The sequence below is a fragment of the Pelecanus crispus genome, chromosome 4 (assembly GCF_030463565.1).
Source record: "Pelecanus crispus isolate bPelCri1 chromosome 4, bPelCri1.pri, whole genome shotgun sequence".
Taxonomy (NCBI): domain Eukaryota; kingdom Metazoa; phylum Chordata; class Aves; order Pelecaniformes; family Pelecanidae; genus Pelecanus; species Pelecanus crispus.
The window spans coordinates 56,042,246-56,063,056 of NC_134646.1; the positions used below are offsets into that span (position 1 = coordinate 56,042,246).

The 20,811-nt window shown below is 44.9% G+C and overlaps 1 protein-coding gene across 1 annotated transcript in view; it reads left to right on the forward strand.

The window, feature by feature from the left end:
• The first annotated feature begins 384 nt into the window (after nt 1-384).
• Nucleotides 385-20,811, forward strand: part of KDR (kinase insert domain receptor) — a 30,879-nt gene continuing 10,452 nt past the window's right edge. The window contains exons 1-21 of the mRNA XM_075708941.1: nt 385-436; nt 1,723-1,813; nt 2,312-2,508; nt 3,697-3,821; nt 4,147-4,315; nt 5,565-5,704; nt 5,900-6,068; nt 7,456-7,567; nt 7,661-7,824; nt 8,663-8,819; nt 9,954-10,074; nt 10,681-10,789; nt 11,521-11,865; nt 12,796-12,942; nt 13,085-13,216; nt 14,879-14,985; nt 15,373-15,508; nt 15,782-15,886; nt 17,127-17,240; nt 18,469-18,557; nt 20,261-20,417. Coding sequence (XP_075565056.1) covers nt 385-436; nt 1,723-1,813; nt 2,312-2,508; nt 3,697-3,821; nt 4,147-4,315; nt 5,565-5,704; nt 5,900-6,068; nt 7,456-7,567; nt 7,661-7,824; nt 8,663-8,819; nt 9,954-10,074; nt 10,681-10,789; nt 11,521-11,865; nt 12,796-12,942; nt 13,085-13,216; nt 14,879-14,985; nt 15,373-15,508; nt 15,782-15,886; nt 17,127-17,240; nt 18,469-18,557; nt 20,261-20,417 — 2,938 coding nt within the window. The remainder of the gene's footprint in view (nt 437-1,722; nt 1,814-2,311; nt 2,509-3,696; nt 3,822-4,146; nt 4,316-5,564; nt 5,705-5,899; nt 6,069-7,455; nt 7,568-7,660; nt 7,825-8,662; nt 8,820-9,953; nt 10,075-10,680; nt 10,790-11,520; nt 11,866-12,795; nt 12,943-13,084; nt 13,217-14,878; nt 14,986-15,372; nt 15,509-15,781; nt 15,887-17,126; nt 17,241-18,468; nt 18,558-20,260; nt 20,418-20,811) is intronic.

The following is a 20,811-nucleotide window of genomic DNA, read 5'->3' on the forward strand; positions in this document are numbered from 1 at the left end:
TTTTAAGAGATGCCCAACGCGCAAGGAAGAGCCTGGCGATGTTGAATTCCAGCGCTGACGGCCACTCTGACGCTGGGCAGGGGGATGCTGAGGCTTGGAGCGGGGCCCCGGCAGCGATCCGCTGCCGGGGCCCCGCTCCAAGCCTCAGCATCCCCGGGGGGCTCCGCCGCGGGTCCCCGGGGCGGGGCCGAGGAGGCGTGGCCTCCGCCGGAGTGGGCGGGGCCTCGCCCACAAGCCCCGCCCCCGAGCACAAGAGGGGCGGTGCTGCTCGCCGGGGTTCCCCATCCCCGCCGTGCGGCTCGGCTCGGCTCGGCTCGGCTCGGCTCGGCTCGGCTCGGCTGCCGCCCCGACGGCGCCGTCGGGCAAGAGGGTTCGCTTCGCGGGATGGAGCTCGGTGCGGCGCGGCTGCTGGCGGTCCTGCTGTGCCTGGCTCCCGGTAAGCCCTCGGGGAGCCGCCGGGTGCCCCGGGTCCGGCCCGTCGGGGAGCCGCCGGGGTCGGGCAGCCCCCCGGGGCCCCGAAGAGAGCGGGCGAGGGGATGATTGGGGGCCGGGAACGGCGCGGGTCCGGGATTCCCGTGGGGTTGCCAGGGCGGGTAGAGTGGGTGAGGCAGCCAGAGCCCCGGGGTGGGACGGGGCGACCAGCGCTGCGGGCTCGCTGGCCACCCCTCTCCTGTCCTCTCCTGTCCCGTCCTCTCCTGTCCTCCTGCCCTCTCCTGTCTGGCCGGGCCGGCCGGTGCTGGCCCGTCGGAGAGGGCTGGCTGCCACGGCATAGTGTCCTGCTCGCTTGGCTCCAGCATCAGCCATCGTTTCCAAGAGCAAAATGTCCCTGGAGCCAAATAGGGGAAACCCGTCATCAGTGAAGAACCTGCTCGGGATGCCAGTGATTAAAGCACGGGGAAATACTAGGGAAATAGGGAAGGTCCCGGTCTGGCCTCGCTTTCTTGTTGCCCATCGTAGCTGGCCGAGCTGTCCCGGTTGGGGCTGCTGGCTGGCCCCGGTGAGGCGGGATTCCTGGCGGTGGTGGGAACAGCCAGGGCGGACTCAAAATCTCTCCCTGTGGTCCTTGCAAATGTTACGCAAGCTGGGCTGTTGCCTCGGAGCAAGCACTGGCACCCAGATCGCAGTCTTCACGAGCACGGGTCGCTTGGGGTGGGCGCGACGCAAGCCCTCGTGCGAATAAAGTCTGGTAGAAATAGATTTTTGCCTAACTGCTTAGGAGGAAAAAGATAACCTTAGAAAATCATGGGATAAAATAAATCTACGGGATCTCGAATTTCTGACAAAGTGTGTGAAATAGTTTCTTCAAGTAATTCATTGATTAGCAGTCTCGAAGAACATAAGTATATTTGATTTATTATAAGAAAATTTGGTAATATCTTTCCCCGGGGAGTGAGATCATCAGATGAAGGTTCACGTCGTTTCAATGTTCCACATCCTCTTGTTAGACCTTGAAGTTGGCAGCGAAAGAAAACAGGAACTCCACCCTGGCTGGCTGAATTGTAGTGCTCTGTAGCTAGCTCCTGACCATCTGCCTTTGCTTCCTGTTATGACAGAGTTTTTGAACTTTCTGGGATGTGTGAAAAGTCATTATTTACCCTTCACTGCTAAGTAGGTGATGTCAAGGTGTCTGCTTAAAATCGCTGTATATGAGGCTTTTCTGATTGAGTAGCATTTCCTTTGTTTATTGCGTTGGCTTGAGGGGTTTTATGCATTTTTTCACAGGTTTATTTATTTCTCTGGATCAGCCAACCCTTAGCATCCAAAAAGATGTCCTCACAATAACTGCAAATGACACTCTAAATATTACTTGCAGGTAAGGGCAAATCTGTCCAGCATGATTTTGATGGGGGTAATTTATGTAGTGAGTATTTGTACAGAATCTCAGATGATTCCGTCTCTCTCCCATCGTCGCTCCTGTTTCTCCCCGCTCCCTTTGTGCTCCCCACCTCGCTTTTCCCTGGGAAACTGTAGAAATGATCTTAAAGGGTTGCAGAAGGGAGAGCTGGGGAGCGCAGGGTGTCCGGGAGGAGGAAGCGTCAGCCAGGTCCTCATGGAGCCCGCTGGTGAGCCACGCTCTTGACTCTCCCTTTTGGGTGCTGTGTCACTTAGATTCAGCGGAGCGTAAATCTCAGGTAGCTTCTTTATAGGTATTAGCAGTAGATCGATTTACATGAATTTATCCTATGTGGCTTGATGCTCCACATGACCGGATGAAGCCCGTTCCTCTCCATAGCTGTAGAGACTAGCGGGGCCGGGTTCGCCACCTTGGAATCATTGCATGCTCATGCTCCTCTAATGTTTGCTTTCCCAGTGGTCAGAGACCACTGGAGTGGTCCTGGCCAAGCAACCAGAGCAGTGCTGAGAAGCGTATCTCTGTGACAGACTGCAGTGATGGCCCCTTCTGCAAGACACTTACTATCCTCAAAGTCATCGGCAATGACACAGGGGACTACAGGTGCCTTTACAGGGACAACCAGGTGGCTACAACGATTTATGTCTATGTTCAAGGTAAGTGCTTACACAGTTCTTAGGTGGCTCTTCTCCTAGCCTCAAGAGAAAAAAAGGATACCAAGTATCTCAAAATGGTTTTGACATTAAAATTTCTTAATCCTAGAATTTTTGATCCTGTGAAACTGTTATTTTTCTTATTTTCATGTTGAGTAATTACATGCCAGTATGCTAGTTGCCATCAGTAGAAAAGCCTTTGTACCTGTAATTTTGAACTGATCTGTCATATGCAGTACTTGGTCTGCTATTCTTCTCCACCCAGAACTTAGCATAGATATCTCCACTGCGCTCTGATCCTGTCCTCATGAATGAAGAGCTATTGCTGACCTCAGCAGGACTTTCATATGAGGGAGGATTACAGAGACTGTATATTTATTAAAAACGACAGATCCGATCCCTTTTACAATTTGTACTATCTGACACCATTCCAAAAAAAAAAAAAAAAACCAACCCAAAACCTAGAGCATAAACTTCCATACATTTGCTGACTGGAATGGTAAAATCTATTTAGGCTTTAAGAGCTAAGTTTTCAAGCTCAGGCTACCAGTTGTATTGGTAGGAACGCAGCTGAGCATCGCAGACACTGCAAAGCCTCCAGTTACACACTCAGCTTAAGTAAGCGCATTCATTGAGGCATCTGCCTTTTTGCACTGACAGCTTGATACCCATCTTCTGGTGCGCCCTCTTTCCTTTTTATTGTTAACTTATAGTTACCATTTTTAAAAATGGGATGTTATTAGATACACGGGTTAGGTTGTTTTATAAGATCATGAACTGACATTTTTTTTTGGTCTGACTTTGAAAAGGATGCTGCCATTGGGGGAGCCAAGGTAGCATGTCACTACTTTTAGCTGATATTTCCTGTAATACTTATGCAAGGAAAGTCACACTAGGGTAAATCAGATTTTTGTCGGCACAAAGACCGCGGTGGCAGGAAGCTATTCTCCAAAGTGCATGCTGCTGCTGATAGCTGTTTTGAGAATAATGGTATTGTAAAGCTAGGGAGGGGATCTGTAAAAATATGCCCCCCCCCCCGCCCATTTAGTCTCATCGTTTAAGTGTTTTACCACATAGAAAAGTATAAAACTTATTTGAGAAGAAATAGACAGGGAAAGAACAAAATTGGAAAAGTTTCCTCCGTAATCACATGACAAATAATATCCATTTACCAGTTGAATATTCTTCTAGATTACAGGTCTCCATTTGTGACTTCAGTCAGTGATCAGCTTGGCATTGTATACATCACTAAGAATAAAACTGTGGTAGTGCCGTGCCTTGGAACCGTAGCAAATCTCAATGTATCTCTACATGCGGTAAGGAAAAAAACCCGTTATTATTATAAGAGTTAGTTGAATTCACAGTGACATAAATACATTGCCTGAAGTATAAATATGTTTCTTAAAACATTCTTTCCATCCTTGGGAATTTTGCAGCCTGTGATTACAAGGTGAGTGCTGTAACTGTACTCGCCCACGATCCTGCATTCTAAAGTGCGGAGTGATGGCATATGAAAGGGAGATTGCCTGAGCTAGGATGTTAAAACCGGGACCCTGCAGTTATGGAAAATGTTGGACTTGAAAATTCAGGGTTGTCTGATTTTTGAAATCTGACTATGTATTTTATCAATATTTCAAACAGAAATATCCAGAAAAGATATTTGTTCCTGATGGTAAATCGATTTCGTGGAATAATAAAAAAGGCTTCACTATACCCAGTCATTTAATCAACTATGCGGGCATGGTCTTCTGTGAAGCTAAAATAGATGATGAAAGCTATCAGTCTGTGATATACATAGTTGCAGTTGTAGGTAAGCCAAAGTCTTTTTTTTTTCTCTATAGCCAGTGTTATTTTGCTTGCTACAACATACTGAACCAATTACATTTGGTTGGGCTCTAGGTTATTCAATACTGACAATGCAGCTAATGCAAAATGGATGTTGTAATATATATTACTTTTCTTTTAAATGCAATGTATTGTGTTCTTTCTGGTTGATCACTGGGATAAGTACTTCTATTTTTAGTGTTACATAGATGACAGGATTTTTTTTTTTTTCCTAACAATGCAAGCCTTTTTCCTAAAATCACTCTATTTTGTACTTTATTCACTTATCCAGGATCCAAGTCATAGTTGAAGGGAACTAGAGGCAGGCATCCATCAGCAGCAGATGGGAGGGAATTGCTCTGAGCGGGTACCAAGGGAGTGGGGGATCTGAAGGGCACCCTAGGAGCTAGGTTGTCTTGTCTCCTTCAGGCCTATGTCCTGCCTCTGACAGGGGTTGATGCTGTCCTGGTGTATTTTGTCAGCTGTTCATCAAAACCCAGAAATAACATGATTATTCTGTGGAGGCTCAAGCCTGAGCAGAAACTGCAGCTATTTCTCTTTTGACTCTGAGGACACAACGACCACTTCAGGCGGCTGGTTGGCTCCAAGGCAGTCTGGCCTTGTTTAGCAGGAAGACATAGCAGCCCTCCACCCTCTGCTCTGTGCAGCAGGCTCTTGCTGCTCTGCCAAATTCATCAGTCTTCACTTTGATTTGAAGGAAATTCAGAATTTCTGCAGTATTCCTGCATTCAGAATATTCTAGTTTGGAATATTTTAAGTATTTCATTGCACAAAGTAAACTTTGGATAATTTTACCAATGCCACACTGTCATTCTTAATAATGGTCCCACTTATTACTGGGAGTGGGGATGTATCCCCTTTAGTTTCAGGTCTCACAAGGGTAAGAAGAAGGTGTCTAAGGCAGAGGAACTGTGTGGGTTACTGTCTCCTGCCTGCTCCCGCTGCCGGCAGGGCTCTGATCAAGTGCATACGCAACCTGCTGCGCCGTGTCTGACGTGGCTCTCGGATGGGAATTGCTCAGAGCCGGCATATCGCTTCCCTCCAGGCTCCTTTGTACACCCATCATCATGCTGCACTGCGGCATCGAGGGGCCTCTTTGTAGCTGGGGTTTTGGTGGGAGTTCTGATGGATTCGCCTGGGAAATTTGGTGCTGAGTGCTGTAAAGAAACCTCTTCTTACCCCCATGTTTTGCGTATGCCTTTTTCTTCCTCTAGGATACCGAATTTATGACCTGACGATGAACCCACACTACCAAGTAGAGCTGGCAGTGGGAGAAAAACTTGTTCTCAATTGCACTGTAAGAACGGAGCTGAATGTAGGAATTGATTTTAAATGGGACTACCCTTCCATCAAGGTAAATCCGCTATAACTTAAAGGTGCCAACATCACAACAAAATCCGATTTCATTACGATGTCACTCCCCTCTTCATAATATTGACAAAGCAGATGGTAATATACAAAGAAATTGCTAGTATATATAGTTGTGCAAAGTGTGACAGGAGGAATAACAATAAAATTCCCAAACACTTCTGTCTTTTATTTATTACAGGAAAAACGTGCAACCATAAGGGATTTAAAAACCACTGCAGGAGAAGTAAAGAAGTTTGTAAGCACTCTTACCATCGACAGCGTGTCCTTAAGTGACAAAGGTCGATATACTTGCGCAGCATCCAGTGGCCGTATGAACATGAAAAACAGCAGTTACTTCATTATCCATGGTATGGCATCTTCCACTTCAGTTTTGTTGGTTGCTTCAGATTTGGGATTGATTACTGGGATGCAGAAGGCATCTCAGCAATGAGTTAAATGACAGAAATGAACCAAAGTGCAGCTACGGTATTTCTCTTGCACCCACTATAGGATTATTTTTATACCCCGAGCCTAGATAATGATAAGATTTTAAAGGATCCTGTATGTTACTGAAAGCTGTAGAATGCCATAGGAAAATGGGCAGTAAAATAAACTGAAGTAAGCCTCTGGTCCTCTTCTGTGTTGACCTCCTTGAGGTCCCGTAAGCTGAATTTGTGTAGATGACTTTGTATAAGGGTTGCCTGTTCTCACTCCAGGTGCACTTCCGCTAGATTCTGGTGGCTGTGTGGGATGAGAGTCTAGGTCGCCATAAATGAAGCTAGGAAAATAAAACTTTCAGCTTTTACATTATGAATAAATGAATCAAATGGAGTTTTGGTCATACGGAAATGATGCAAAGGAAACAACTTTGGCTAACTGCATAGATAAGTACGAGGCCATATCCTACATCCTTTTCTCAAGCCCTACTTGGGCACCGCCCCAGTGGCTCCACTGGCTTACCTATAGAAAAAAATTACGAGCATGAGAATGACCCGTTTTTAATCACTGAGTCAGACAAAGGGGTTTATATTTTCAAGGAGACTAGTTTTCCTGAGGTCTGATTTCAGGGGCCTGAATATTAATGGCTCTTTATCTTTTTTTTTTTTTAACATTTGAACTTACTATGTGGCACAGTGATTCAAGATAGACTCAATTTTCTCCTGGGTTCTTTCTATTTCTCTTCCGGACCCAAAACCAGATCATGTGCTACAGTAAGTGTACCAGATATTAAGTTGATACCATCCTAAATCTTAGCCAAAAGGCTAATTGCTCTCTTAGTCTGAATGCAAGTTTATAACTTCTAACAAGTAATGTAAATCATTTCAAAGTATTCTGTGACTGCAACAGTTCAAATACATGCTTGAGAAGAGGCTGAAAGTATGTAACTTTATCACATTGTAGTTTTCAATACTATTATTTCCTGGAATAGGTAGATCAAGCCAATATTATGCTATTTAATTATATATGTATATAGGTCTGACAGCTGGCACGCCATCCTGAGAGCTGAGTCTTGTCTCTGCTTTCCAGAGCTCTCCAGTGGGGGAACTGGTCCGCTCCTCTGTGCAAGGGAAAGGGCTGGGTTTTTGTGGCAGGTCCAGAGCCCACCAGCTTTCTCCAGTTTGGAGCCAACTGTGCCTTACCCAGTGGCATCCTGTCACTGGCCTCTATTTGTCATCTGCTGTTAAGTGCTAACCCAAATGGAGACCACTTACGCTTTGTCCACATGGAAAGACAATTTCATTTACATTTTTGCAGAAAGTCCTTTTATTCACCTGGAGAGAATGGAGAATGTGGTCGAGACAAGGTTAGGTGATACAGTCAAAATTCCTGTCAAGTTTAAAGGATATCCTCCACCAGAGGTGAAATGGTAAGAATTGGGACACAACGTGTTTGAAAAACTGAGCTATTCTTAGTCAAGGTAAATCTCTAAAGTATTCAAAGTGCTCTATATTTTCTTCAGGTATAAAAATGGAAAAGCCATCAATGCAAATCATACAGTTAAACTTGGCTACACGTTAGTGATTGCTGAAACAACTGAAAAGGATGCTGGGAATTACACTGTTGTCCTTACAAACCCCACTAACAAGATGCAGAAGAGGCATACATTTACCCTGCTTGTGAATGGTAAGTGGCATACAGGGGTACCTTTCTTTCATGTGTGGATGTGGTGTATTACCATTCTTAGGATTAAATTCATCCCAGAGCTATGAAGATTTAAGTGGGGGTGGTGGCTGGGAGGAGAGCACTTGAACCTGAGCCCTGGGAGGGCAGAGGTGAGCCGTCTCTCCTGGCTCCAGGATGTGCTGGTCAAGAGGCTGCAGGCTCCTGGTGTTGTTGTTGTGATGATACTTTGTGTGTGTTTTTGTTTTCTGTATATTATTTCTTTGCCTCTGCATCCTGCTCTTTTCCTGCCTTCCTTGCTGGCCGTGCTGCCACAGTCCTCCCCCACCCCGCTCCATCCTGGCCCCATCCCGCCTCGCCCATCCTTCCTGCCCCACGCTGGCTGTCCCTCCTCTTCTGCCCTGCCTTGTGCAACCCTCCTCCTCCTCCTCCTGTTCCTCCTCCTTCTCTCTGCTACCCAGGAAATAGCCTAGCCCCCATGCTTTGAAGACAGCGGGTCTTGGAAAGGGCAGCGAGGCTACATGCAGTGGGATCAGGCCTGGGGAATAATATGCATTTAGCAGTTGGGGACGGTGGTGGGAGTTCAAGGGCTGCATTTTAAACCAGGGGGTAATGAAGGGAGATTTTATAGCAGATAGTAAGCATTGTGTTGTGAGGGCCTGATCCTCAAGGTGTTGGGCAGGTTCACCTCTTCCCAACACGTCCTCATTCCTTAGAGGTGCTCTGCATTGCGCTTGGATGTGGGGCACAGGGTGAATTGGTCACCGTGGGTCTAACGTGTGTGGGCGGTGCCACTGGGGATCCCTTAGCGGGCAGTGTAACCTGCTGCTCTCTCCTCCAGTCCCCCCCCAGATCGGCGAGAATGCACTGCTGGCCCCCGTCGACTCCTACAAGTACGGCTCGACACAGGCGCTCACCTGTACTGTCTACGCCGTCCCACCGCCCGCTGCTGTCCTGTGGTACTGGCAGCTGGAGGAGGAGTGCACTTTCAGCCCCCAGTGAGTACTATGCCCTTGCCATCTTCTGCAGCTTATGTAGCTCTTGGGGGTTGTTTGGGTTGGAGGGGTTTTTTTGCGTGCATCCCTTGTCCAGGCTCATTACCGAGCGCAAACCCAATGGCCGATGAAGAAAAGATTGTTGTACTTAATAGGCAGATTGCTGCAGGCAGGTTGTACTTAATAGGCAGATCGCTGCAGGCAGGCTCTGCCGAGGTGGTTGTTATCGGCGGTGAGTTGCAGAGGCAAGGGCCACCGGCAGCCAGGAGCCAGCAGCGCCTGCGTGTTGCTGTCATGCCTTCTTGAAGGGCATCCTGACTTGCGCGGGGTTTCCAATGCAGCTATCTGCATGCCCTCCCCTCAGATCTCCCTGTGGGATGCAGGCCCAAAGCTCCATCCCAAACAGAGGAAACTTGCTGTTTATGCTAATTACGGATCCTGGTGGTGGTTTTTTTTTCTTACGCTCAAGTGCTGAGTGTGATGGTGTTCTTTATCTGTGTGAAAGTGTATCTTGGAGGAAGTGCACTGATTGATGTTGGGGAATGATAGAGAGAGTGCCTGACTGAGATTCACGCAGCTTCCCTTATCTGGGCCTGCCATAAGCCCAGATTTCCTTTAAAAAAAAAAAAGCCAAAAAAAAAAAAAAAAGCATTCTTCTTTCCTGTTGTTGTTTTTAAAATAATTTCCACTAGTTTCTTCCTTTGGTGCCTGGTTGCTTCCTACACAATGGCTACTGTCCTCAAGAAATTCTTGTAGGGAGTTCAGTGATTTCTGTGTCTCTCTGTCTTCCTTTGAACTAAATTAACTTGAATCATCATGAATGGAGGTTTGTTCCCAGAATAGCTGCTTCCCTCCAAGCATCCTGATGGAGCTGACACAGGCAGATTAATTAGGAAATTCACCTTTCGGCTTGGGGGTTCTTATTTTACAGAGCACAAAGGTCCCAGAAGGTTGTAGGGTTCAATATAATAGAAATGTTTCCAGAAACATACTCTTCCTTCCCATATGCTGGCTGTGGCCAGTGATGCATCTGATTTATAGATAAATATATGCATACTATAAAGAGAACACGAAACAACTCTTTTGAAGGGCAAATATTCATGTTTTCTAATGCATATGTCTCTACTTATATCTCAGGAAAGTTCGCTCAGGAGCCAATCCGTATGCATGCAGGAAATGGAAAGTGATCTCGGAGAGAAAGGGTGGGAATCAGGTTGAAATTAAGCACCGAGTTGTTACGATTGCTGGGAAAACAAAGGTGAGCAGATTTTCTTTTCTGTTGGTTGGGGATGATTAGCCCTCTTCAGCAGCCACATATCTGGAAATATATCACTAGAGATGAGACTCTTTTCATGAAAGGTTAAACTTGGGGCTCTACTCAGCTACTCGTGCAAGCTTCTACTGAAGCCAATAGGCAGAGGTAGACACTTGCAAGTCCTTTAGACATTGACTCAAAGTGAGTCTCCATTGAGGAGCGTAACTTACTTAGATTTCAGTGCTTACCTTTTAGCAGTCTGAAGTTAGGTGAGTTAATCTTGCCAATTAACTGTAATAGGAAGAAGCTGGAGAGACTGAAGAACAGAAAAAGTTGTGGGTGCAACATTTATTAACATGTATACTGAAGTCTGCCTCTGGCAGGCTGCTTTTTCTTGGTTTTCTTTTGCCTGATTGTTACAGACTTAAGAAAAAAAATGTAAACATCAGGAGGGGTCTGTGCTCCTGCTGTGCCATGGATTTGTGCTGTGGAGGGATTTTTGGTTGTGCAGATACCTGCAGAGTGCTTTGCTGAGCTGTTGAGGTGGTTGGGCTCATGTATGTACTTTAGCACTGACGCGGTATGAAATTGCGTGATTTTTTTTTGTAGACTGTGAGTACCCTCGTGATTCAAGCAGCGAATGTATCTGCTTTATATAGATGTATGGCTACGAACATAGCTGGGTCAAGTGAGAGAGTTATCTCCTTTCATGTGACGAGTAAGTATACCCTGTTGAGGACAGTCATATTAAATTAATGTTATTTTGTCTGTTTCGCTAATGGCAGGTGCTTCAATGTTGTTGTCTGATTTCTGTCCTTTATAAAATCCTTTCATTCTTTAGGAATTTAGGTTTTCCTAATGCAGCCTTTAAAGTCACCACCTAACTTCAGCCAAGGGATTAGTTCTGCCGGCATCAGTGGAGTGTTCGTCCCATGAAAATGATGCAAAATGGGCACTGTTGTCCGGAGAGTGATTGCTATTGAGCTTTTGCAGTCACTTAAAAGAGCTACAGAGAAATTATGGTAGTGTCACAAAATGAGTAAAGACATACGGTAAAAGCTAAGACTAACATTTTCAAAAACTGGGGCAAAGAGGTTCTGACTTCTTGAAAATCAGTCCCCATCTCACTTGCTAAATAATATTTTAATCCAAATCTAAAAATGAACTATAAGATAATAATAAGAATCATCTTAGGTTGCCAGAAGTTTCCACAGTAAGAGGAACTGTATTCATTACACAGGCCTTTTTTTGATCCATTTTGAATGTATTGTTTTTAATGAGATTGTACTCTTTACATAAATGATCGATTGATTTTTCAGTGTTTTGTTTCCTTATTTACAACTGGCCAAGGTGAGGATAAGGCTATATTTGTACAATGGCTTTTTCAAGTTACTGTTGCAACAAAATGTGCAACCTAATAGGAATTTATTTTATTTTTTTAACTTGCAGGGGGTCTTGAAATTAATCTCCAGCCTCGGAATCAGCTCACAGAGAAGGATAACATGTCCTTGCAATGCACGGCAGACAAATTCACCTTTGAGAAGCTATCGTGGTACAAACTCAGCACTCATGTTTCACAGACTCCCTTTGGAGGGCTGCCCATGCCTGTTTGCAAGAACCTCAATGCTCTCCAGAAGCTGAATGCAACAGTTTCAAATATCAATGGTGAAAATATCACCTTAGAGCTCATTCTCCATAACATCTCCCTCCAGGATGGAGGAGACTATGTTTGCATTGCTCAGGACAAAAAGGCTAAAACACAGCACTGCCTGGTGAAGCACCTCACTGTTCAAGGTACAGATCTCTTACTGTGAACCAAAATGGGTGGTTGTGTATGAAAATAACTGCAGTAGTGTCAGGTTTTGGTATCTTCAGGCCTTGCATGTGTTGGCTTAATGGTGCACTCGGTTTGATAAATAGATTTAGACCATTTGTTACAACATGCAGGTCTGGGGCTTGTCTGGGCAGCAGGGACTTACTATTTCATCAGTAGCAGTGAGGAAACACTGACCGAGCCACTGTGCTGTGCAAGGACCTGAGTTTGGCTTTTGCACAAATAATGGCATGTGTTTAGCTCAATAACTTCTCAATTTTATTTTCAAAACACATTTTTCCCTCTAGCGGTATATGCATGTGTGTATTCATAGCATTAATGCTACTGCTTTGTGTCACTGACTTGAGCTTGAAGTAGCATCTATAATTTAACACTCATGAAGTGATGCTGGTATTCAGGTGCAAGCAATGCAAGCTGATAATCAATCAGCTTTTCACACAAATAGTGATGACTTTGCTTTGGGACATAGATGTCTAGGCTGATTAGTCAGATTCAGGAAAATATCTACGCATGTTTGCGGTCTGTCCTGAATGGATGTTTGATGGACCAGCAGTATCTGACTTCTCGTAATGACCCTGGAAATAGAAATGTGAGGGAAGCAATTTCTCACCTATTCCCTCTTCCCTCAGCAGCCTGAGCAGTTACAAATTAAACCATCTAAAGCAGGTTACATCATTACTGTTAAAATTTTCTTAGCTATTATGTAATTTTTTCATGTCATGTGGAAGTTTATCTATGATCTTAACAGAACGCTGTGGCTGCTGGTGTTATAAAAGGATTTGAGACTTTGTTACTGGGCCAAGCGTGTAGAGTGTCATCAAGTGCTATTACTGCAAGAATGGATGTTTTCTTTAATGGTCAGTAATTTTGCCATATTTTTGAACCAACAGAGCCCATGGCACCCACCCTTGTAGGAAATCTGGAAAATCAAACAACAAACATAGGTGAAACCATAGAAGTGTCATGCACAGCGAATGGCATTCCTCCTCCAAACATCATGTGGTTTAAAAATAACGAAACCCTTGTTGAAGACTCAGGTGCGGATTGCTCCTTTGCTAGAATTTTTTATCATTTAAGGGCTTTCTTTCATGGGACTCACTGCTGATTTTCACCATGAAAAGCTTAATGTTGAATTTTTAACACAAATAGCAGAACTAAGAATCGTGATTTTTTTTCCAGGTATTGTTTTGAAAGATGGAAACAAAACACTAACCATACGTCGAGTGAGGAAAGAAGATGGAGGGCTGTATACCTGCCTTGCCTGCAACGTCCTCGGATGCAGAAAAGCAGTGGCTTTTTTTTCAGTGGAGGGTTAGTGTTAGCTTCTTTCCTGATTATGCATGAAATCTTTATAATCACTAAAAGGAAAATCTACTAGCTATCCTGATTGGAGATTTGAAAATACACCGTGAGATTTGTGAAAAGTCCTGACCATTCCTGTCAAGCTCAGATTGGGTGCTGTCATAGCCGTTGTGATCCCAGCTGTTGAGGCTGATGCTTTCTTCTCTACAATGTTGTTTAGTGCTTTTCAACAAAAGCTGAATCTATCTTACTTGTGGTTGCAAAGAAAACTCTGCCAGTCTATATTACATGCAAACCTATACAACAGAACCTACCCAAACCTGCAGGTGTCCTGGGGCATCTCTATTCATTTGGTAACGTAATTGTCATCCTATGTTTCTTAACAGTTGTAACTTTTTAAACAATGTCATTGCTGTCACAGCATCTCAGAAAAACAGAGAGAAGACTTTTTGCAGTCTGTTGTCATTGCCATCCCATTTCAGTGATAGGAACAGGTAGTGGTTTTGGGTTAGAGGACTCCAGCCTTAGTCCACCAAGCTCTGAAAGTAGCATTTGTGAGACCCGTCTCTCACTTGTCCTATTGTGGCACACTGAAATGCAATTCAAAATAATAAACAACAAATCCTAACAAGAGGTTAGTCTGCAGTCTGAGTAGCTGGAACCATGATGGACTTTCCACGAAGAGTTGCAATGAGAAGCCTCAAACTAAAAGCTCCTTGCCTTTGATATTAGTACATTCGCAAAATTTAGTCACTGAATCCTTCACAAACTTCTGTCTTATAAGGCAGGGTGATTGTCCGATCTCTTCTGTTACGGTAATTAAAGCAGTATCCTGTTATTCTTATAGGTCCCATTAGGATATTAAGATGCTGGGCAATATGTTTCATGGGGTGGAAATTATCTGCAGCTGACATCAATGTAGATTTCAGCTGTTGTAGTAAATATGGATGGGGCATGCCTGTAGAAGTTGGAAATCTGTGTAGGACATGCTATTTCACTCCAATAAATTTACAGTGCAGCTCATTGGGGTCATGCAGCGGAGTGTGCTCCTGTGTAGGAAAATCTGTGTGATGCGAGGGACGAAACACAGGAGCATGATGTAGCGAACGAGAGCTGAAGAAGAAAGCTGCTCCTGCGCATTAATAGATGTTCAAGTGGTACCTGCTGGAGACTATTTTACTGCAAAAGGGATGTTGTAAATAAGACCTTATTTTCATGTGTTCTTGAAGAATCACGTTTTTTCATGCCCCAGCTGAAGCATGTAAAGAGACAAGAGAGATTGGTCTCTGGGTCATTCTCACAGCACTTTATTTACTATATGATGGGGTTTTTTTGGTTTCTGGAGAAAGAGTCAATCATTTTGAGTATTCTAAACCAGTGATTTCTTTTTAAAATGTGAGATTTTACTTTTTTATATTTGCCAAAGATTCAGATACTGTCCTTGGAACAAAGCTGATGCTAAGAAATTGGGTGGTGTGTAAAACAGCACGAAACTAAGCATAATATTCCAACATAAAAACCCAAGCTTTTTGTTTTGTTTTGCTTTCTTTTCCTTGCTCCATGTTGCACTTTTAAAACAAACCTTCAGAACAAGGACCTCCATTCTCTAATGAATGAAGAAAACCAATACACTTCCAACTATCACTCAGATATTCATTTATGTCTTCCCAGGCGCTGAAGAGAAAACAAATCTGGAGCTCATTATCCTCGTTGGCACTGCAGTGATTGCCATGTTCTTCTGGTTGCTTCTTGTAATCATCCTCCGGACCGTTAAGCGGGTAATGAAAAAATTCTCGTACCGTCCTATCAGCACTGGTCTTGCATGACAAATGAGAGCTGACTTGAGGCCTTTTGTGTTGTTTCTTTCCATTGTTCTTAAATCAACAGACACATTTTTTCTCTCCCTGCCGTAACATTCTTGCCTGGAACCGGGGGCACAGAAATTTGTTTTTAATTGAACAGGCCTTCACAAGGCTGGTTTTGTTTATTAACAAAAAAAAAGTGCAAGTAATTAATGATGATCACATTCACAATGACATGGTGTAGGGAAATGGTAGCCTGGCATTTCTGGGAAATAGCAGAACACTACAAAGTGAGAAAATGGCACTTTGCCTGCACATCACCAGCAAAAAATCTGTGCAACTACAACTAATACTATTTTCCAGGCCAATGGAGGGGACATGAAGACTGGCTACTTGTCAATCATCATGGATCCTGATGAAGTCCCTATAGACGAACACTGTGAACGGCTCCCATATGATGCCAGCAAGTGGGAGTTTCCCAGAGACCGGCTAAAGCTAGGTGTGTCTTCATTGCACAAGCCATTTAGTGATACTGCAGACAGCCCTGTGCTGAGGGGGGTGTTTCAGGTCCTGGCTTGCCATGGGGCTGCCCTGATGCAGGACCCCCGGGTGGGCTCTGCGGTCCCGTAGGATATAACGCATCCTCTCCCCATTATCAGCCCTCTGTTAATTTCTGATACATAAATTCAGTTTAGAGTTGCTGTTTATTCTGCATCTTTTGCCTACTGTGCCAGGCAAATAAATCAGAGTATGTTCATCTTCTCATTTCAAGGTAAACCTCTTGGGCGTGGAGCTTTTGGCCAGGTCATAGAAGCAGACGCGTTTGGGATCGACAAAACTGCTACCTGCAGAACAGTGGCAGTCAAAATGCTTAAAGGTAAAAATGATGACTAAAACTTCACCTTGCATACACAATATAGTTATCCCTAATTGCCAATACTATAACCAGCAGACAGAAAAAAACCAAAATGTTTGTACCCGTGGTGTATACAAGTTTAGCTTAACACTTGGTGTCATGAAGCAATGATTAGGGAAAGTACATGCCTTTACCTCATCAATAATTGGAGCACTGCAACTGTGGTTTCTTAGCCATTGCTTTATAGACCTACTCAGGTTCAGAATATAAACTTGCTCCTGCAAGCAATTTGCATGTGTCCATTTTTGCCTTATGCAGCCTGGTAGGGAGCTTTCTGCAAGTCTCAGACAATGGCTTAGGCACAGTCCAAAATGACTAATAGTTTTGAACAGCTTTCTCCTCACTTTAAATCATATTATAGTGCCTTGCTTTCACCACAGGAGAGTTGAAAGCTGCAGTTCCCAGGCACACTGTTCCTGAGGAGGACATAGCTGGGGCAGCAAAATGGGGCTCCCAGTAGCCAGGGGTTGTATCCCACCCTGTGGTGTACCGGAGGAAGGGTGGGAAAGCCGGGGGATTTCTGACAGTACAATGTGAGCAGTCACAAGCACAGGTAAGACCTGCTGCAGACTCATTGCAATGGGATGAGCATGCAGTAACGACAATAAAAATTAGAAAGCCCTGTCCCTCCAGCTTCCTACTGTTCAGTCAGCGTGCAGAGAGCTGCTTCCTCCGCACCTCTCTCCCCACTGCTTCAGCTCTTTTCTTTTCCCCTTCTGTCCCTGCGGGATGAGGACACCAGCCATGTCTCCAGGCTTTTGGTAAGGCTGCAGGGTCAGGCATGTTTGGCCCTGGCCCTGTCTCCCCCAGTCTGTGGACCCATTGGACCCTTAGCGTGAACCCCAGCAAAGGCTATGGAACAATGTTTCTATCTCTTCTTGGCTGGGAGGGTCAAACAGCAGAGTACAAACTGCTCAAAGGGTCTGTAGGAAAAAAGATGTTTGCTAATCTGGATTGTTTGTGTACCTGTTCTGATGTACTGCCCTTGGCAAACTTTGGAAAATGTTTAAAAGCAGAACAAAAGCAACCCTGTCATGCATGTGCCTAGCTTTCATCAGTGTCCTGCAGCACAGCTGATCCAGGCTACCAACCAACAAGAATTCTCACTAGATGGGCTGGAAAAATAACAGAAGAGAAAGCAGAGGAGGGGAAAACCTTTCTGTCTGTGATGCTCCTGATCTGTGTTGTTTTACCTCTGCAGAGGGTGCGACCCATAGTGAGCACAGAGCACTTATGTCAGAGCTGAAGATCCTCATTCATATCGGCCACCATCTCAACGTTGTCAATTTACTTGGAGCCTGCACAAAGCCAGGAGGTAAGTTCTCAGTGGGTGGAAAGGTACTAATGAAAACCCTATTTCTGCCATTTCTGCTGCACAGAAAATTCCATTTGAAAATTCAGATCGGGAAGAAATGTCTTCTTTTTTTAAAAAGAAATTCTGATAAGAATGTGCAGGTCCAGAGATGGAATAAGGGCTCAGAAGTCCTGAGTTCTACATCCAGCTCCATCCCTTAGTTGTTCTATCACTGCTTTTCTGTACCTCAGATCCGCTGTTATAGTGGACACCCCCCGTGTAACAGACTTTGGGTGTGAGTCTAGTACCAGATTTAACAAGTTGGTCTTATTCTTGTCACCGGCTACGGTGCAATTGCAAGCTGTGACTTCCTTCCCTGGCTTTGGATGGGCTGTGGGTGCCTCTGTGTGTGTGTGTAGGAGGGGAGATTGCAACTTGGAGTCCAGCTCTGGGTGGATGAACCTATTTTACTTTATAATCGGGGACAGATGTTTTGTTTAACAAATCCAGCACTGTATGCTAATTTGGAAGAAATTCAGTGTAAAGTAACTCAGTAATCATTTTTCAGGGAAGCTGAGTTGTTGGCTTACTGTGGGATCAGAATTTAATTTGTAAAGTTCCATGACAGAAGCGCAGTAGTTGAAGGAAACATAATCCATAAATATTTTTTCCCCTGTTTATTCCATAATAAAATAGACATGGCCAGTATCTGGAACCTAGGATAGAAATTTATCATTGTAGCATATGCCTGTATGAAGGAATTTGAGCATGAAATACCATATTTGGACTGTATATTAAGGCATATATGTCTGAAACAGAGATTCCTGTCGTAAGTTTTTAGGACTTAAACTGCCCACACAAAAATGCATGGATAATCATGTGTGTACTTCATTGCAGATGAGTGGTTAATTGCACTGAAGTTCATTCAAATATGTATGTCGCATCCTTACAATGTCAATTAGCATTGGCAGTTATTGGCACATTAAGTATAAGCACAGCACTATACATTTTCACATATGAAATTAGGCCTGTGATCTTCAAAAGTATGTGCTCTCTTCTCCTTCCTTATACAGCAGAAGAGGAATCATTTCCCTGCTTTGATTAGATTGGTTTTAATTACTGGTATTTGTAAAAACCCCTGGGTGGTAGAATGCTTTTTGAAATGTATGTATTTCTAGTGACAAATTGCGCTGTGAGGTAAGGTGGGATATAAATGGTCTTCTAAGGAACTGCTTTATGTGTTATACAGGCCCACTCATGGTGATTGTGGAATATTGCAAGTTTGGAAATCTGTCAGCTTACCTACGGAGCAAGAGGAGTGAATTTGTCCCGTACAAGGTAAGGAGTCAAGGTTAACAGCGTAATGTTTGATTTGGTGGGTTTTTTCCACACACGATGTTTCTGTTTCTAGTGCCGACTGTAGTGGCAATCCTTGGGGATGCTGAATATCTAGTACTTCTCATGGGAATGAGAGATGGCAGAGACATCAGAGGTCATCTAGTCTTTCCCCTGGCCCCTGCAATGTAGCTCTTTTGTTATTGTTAGCTTAAAATGTGCAAAGGAACTGGGCTTCCACTATTTCCCTTGGCAGATTATTCTACACTTGGCCGTATCTGTCAGGAAGTTTTTTTCTGATTATCAGCCTGAATTTTTTCCTTTCTTAGTTAAGCTCCAGACCACCTTAAATAACTGTACTCCCAGCTTAGTGCATATATCCATCAGATATCCTTAGGTGTCTTCTGTCATGTGATTATCCTTTCTGCTATCCCCTTGGCTCATTGCTGAACCAGGCTATACATTTTTTTTGCTGTTAATCACTTTGTATAAGTGATGTATCTCATGAGTTTATGAGTTCACCTCCCCGTCCTTTGCAAACGCAAGTTCCTGTCACAACAGCCCCTCTTTGCATCCTGGTTTGAAAGGAGAGTGGGGATGGAGATTGGCATTTTCAAGCTCATTTCTGGTCACCTCTCCGAGAGCATCTGATTTCTGGAGAGGGTTGGGAGGATCCGTCCCCCTCCGAGGGTCAGATTGCTGGATGAAGAGTATGGCTGCAGGTACTCAGCACTGAGCATCATGCTTAGGACTGTACCTTTTTTACCTACAGCCAGGAGGGAGGCCCCTGGGCTGTGCTCTGCCATGCTGGTAGACCTGAACTTCAGTCTTCCTGCAGCTGCTGTGTTTAGATAAGAGCTTCTTCAAACTGCTTGTCGGTTCTCCAGGGGGTTATTTTTCTTTATCCTTGGAGTCATTGTTTACTATTTTGTATTGGCAAAGGCAACTCACTGCATCCTCTTGTGAGGTAAAAAGGATAAACAAATATCTGAGAGGCCTTGAAGGAAGAGGCAGGGTTTCACAAGGGTGCTGACCCTTGCTTACACAAGCGGTGGGGATGGGAATCAGCAACGGAAAAAACCCAGCTCTGTCAGGGCAGAAAAGTCACCAAACCAAAGCAGGAGAAAATGGAAACATAGTGGAGGAAGCCTGCAGGGCTGGCATCCTCCCTAGAGGCGTTCGGTGGATTTGGGGAAGAAGGAAATAAATCAGATTTTGAGGGCTGCTAGGGTTTTGGCCAAGGTAGAGGTTTAGCAGAAGGGTCTCTGCAGCAGCGGGAGGTAAAGCCGTAGCAGCACGGAGAGGCTCAAGAGTATGAGAGGGGGTTCAGCAGCATCCATGCGTGCTTCACAAGTGGTGGGCACCAGGGGGCTGAGAAGGCCAGCTCATCAGCGTGCATTTATTCCCAGGCATGTGGATATGTTGATGGGGGGCAGCTGGGAGGACGTGGGAGCAGGCTGAAGCCATGCTGTGGAGTGGCAAAGGGTGCTCGAGCTGGTGAGCCTGCACAGGCATGGGTTGGGGTTTGCCAGTACTGTCACTGCGCCAGCCTGGTGCCCCAACTGGTCATGGCAGTGCTGGGCTGCCCTCCCTGCCTTCAGGGGTGCTCGTGGCATAGACTGTGGGGAGTGTCGCTGCCGCTCCCGAGGAAGCGTGTGGCACACTTTCTGCTTCTGATTTCTCCCACTTTCCCCTCCCATTTCTAGGCCAAAAGCGCCAGGTTTCGGCAGGGGAAGGAGAACTATGTTGGTGATGTCTCTGCGGACCTGAAGCGACGGCTGGACAGCATCACGAGCAGCCAGAGCTCAGCAAGCTCTGGCTTTGTGGAGGAGCGGTCCCTCAGTGATGTGGAAGAGGAGGATGGTAGGATATGTCTTCAACAGCTGTCATTGGTGGGGGCTGATGAGGGACATTGGGGACCGTGTGATTTCCAAAGCTCCCTCAAAACTGTGTGCGAGGTATTTCCTGGATAACCAAAGCTTCCAAGCTATGGATCATCTAGTTCAGCATCCCAAACCCCTCAGCCCAACCCCAGGTAATGTCCTGTCTGCAAAGGGTGCATTTTTAGTGCACTGCCTTTTGGAGATCTGTCTATTTAACGTTCCCGTGTCTTCAGGGAAAGTCGCAGAGCGCAAACTCCGAAAGCAGTGCAGAGAGGGATGCGCCAGGATGCTAACTGAATTTCCTCAATGTTTACCCAGAAATTAAATATCATGAAATGCCATCTGCTTCACTTCATATTAGCAGAGAGGTTGAT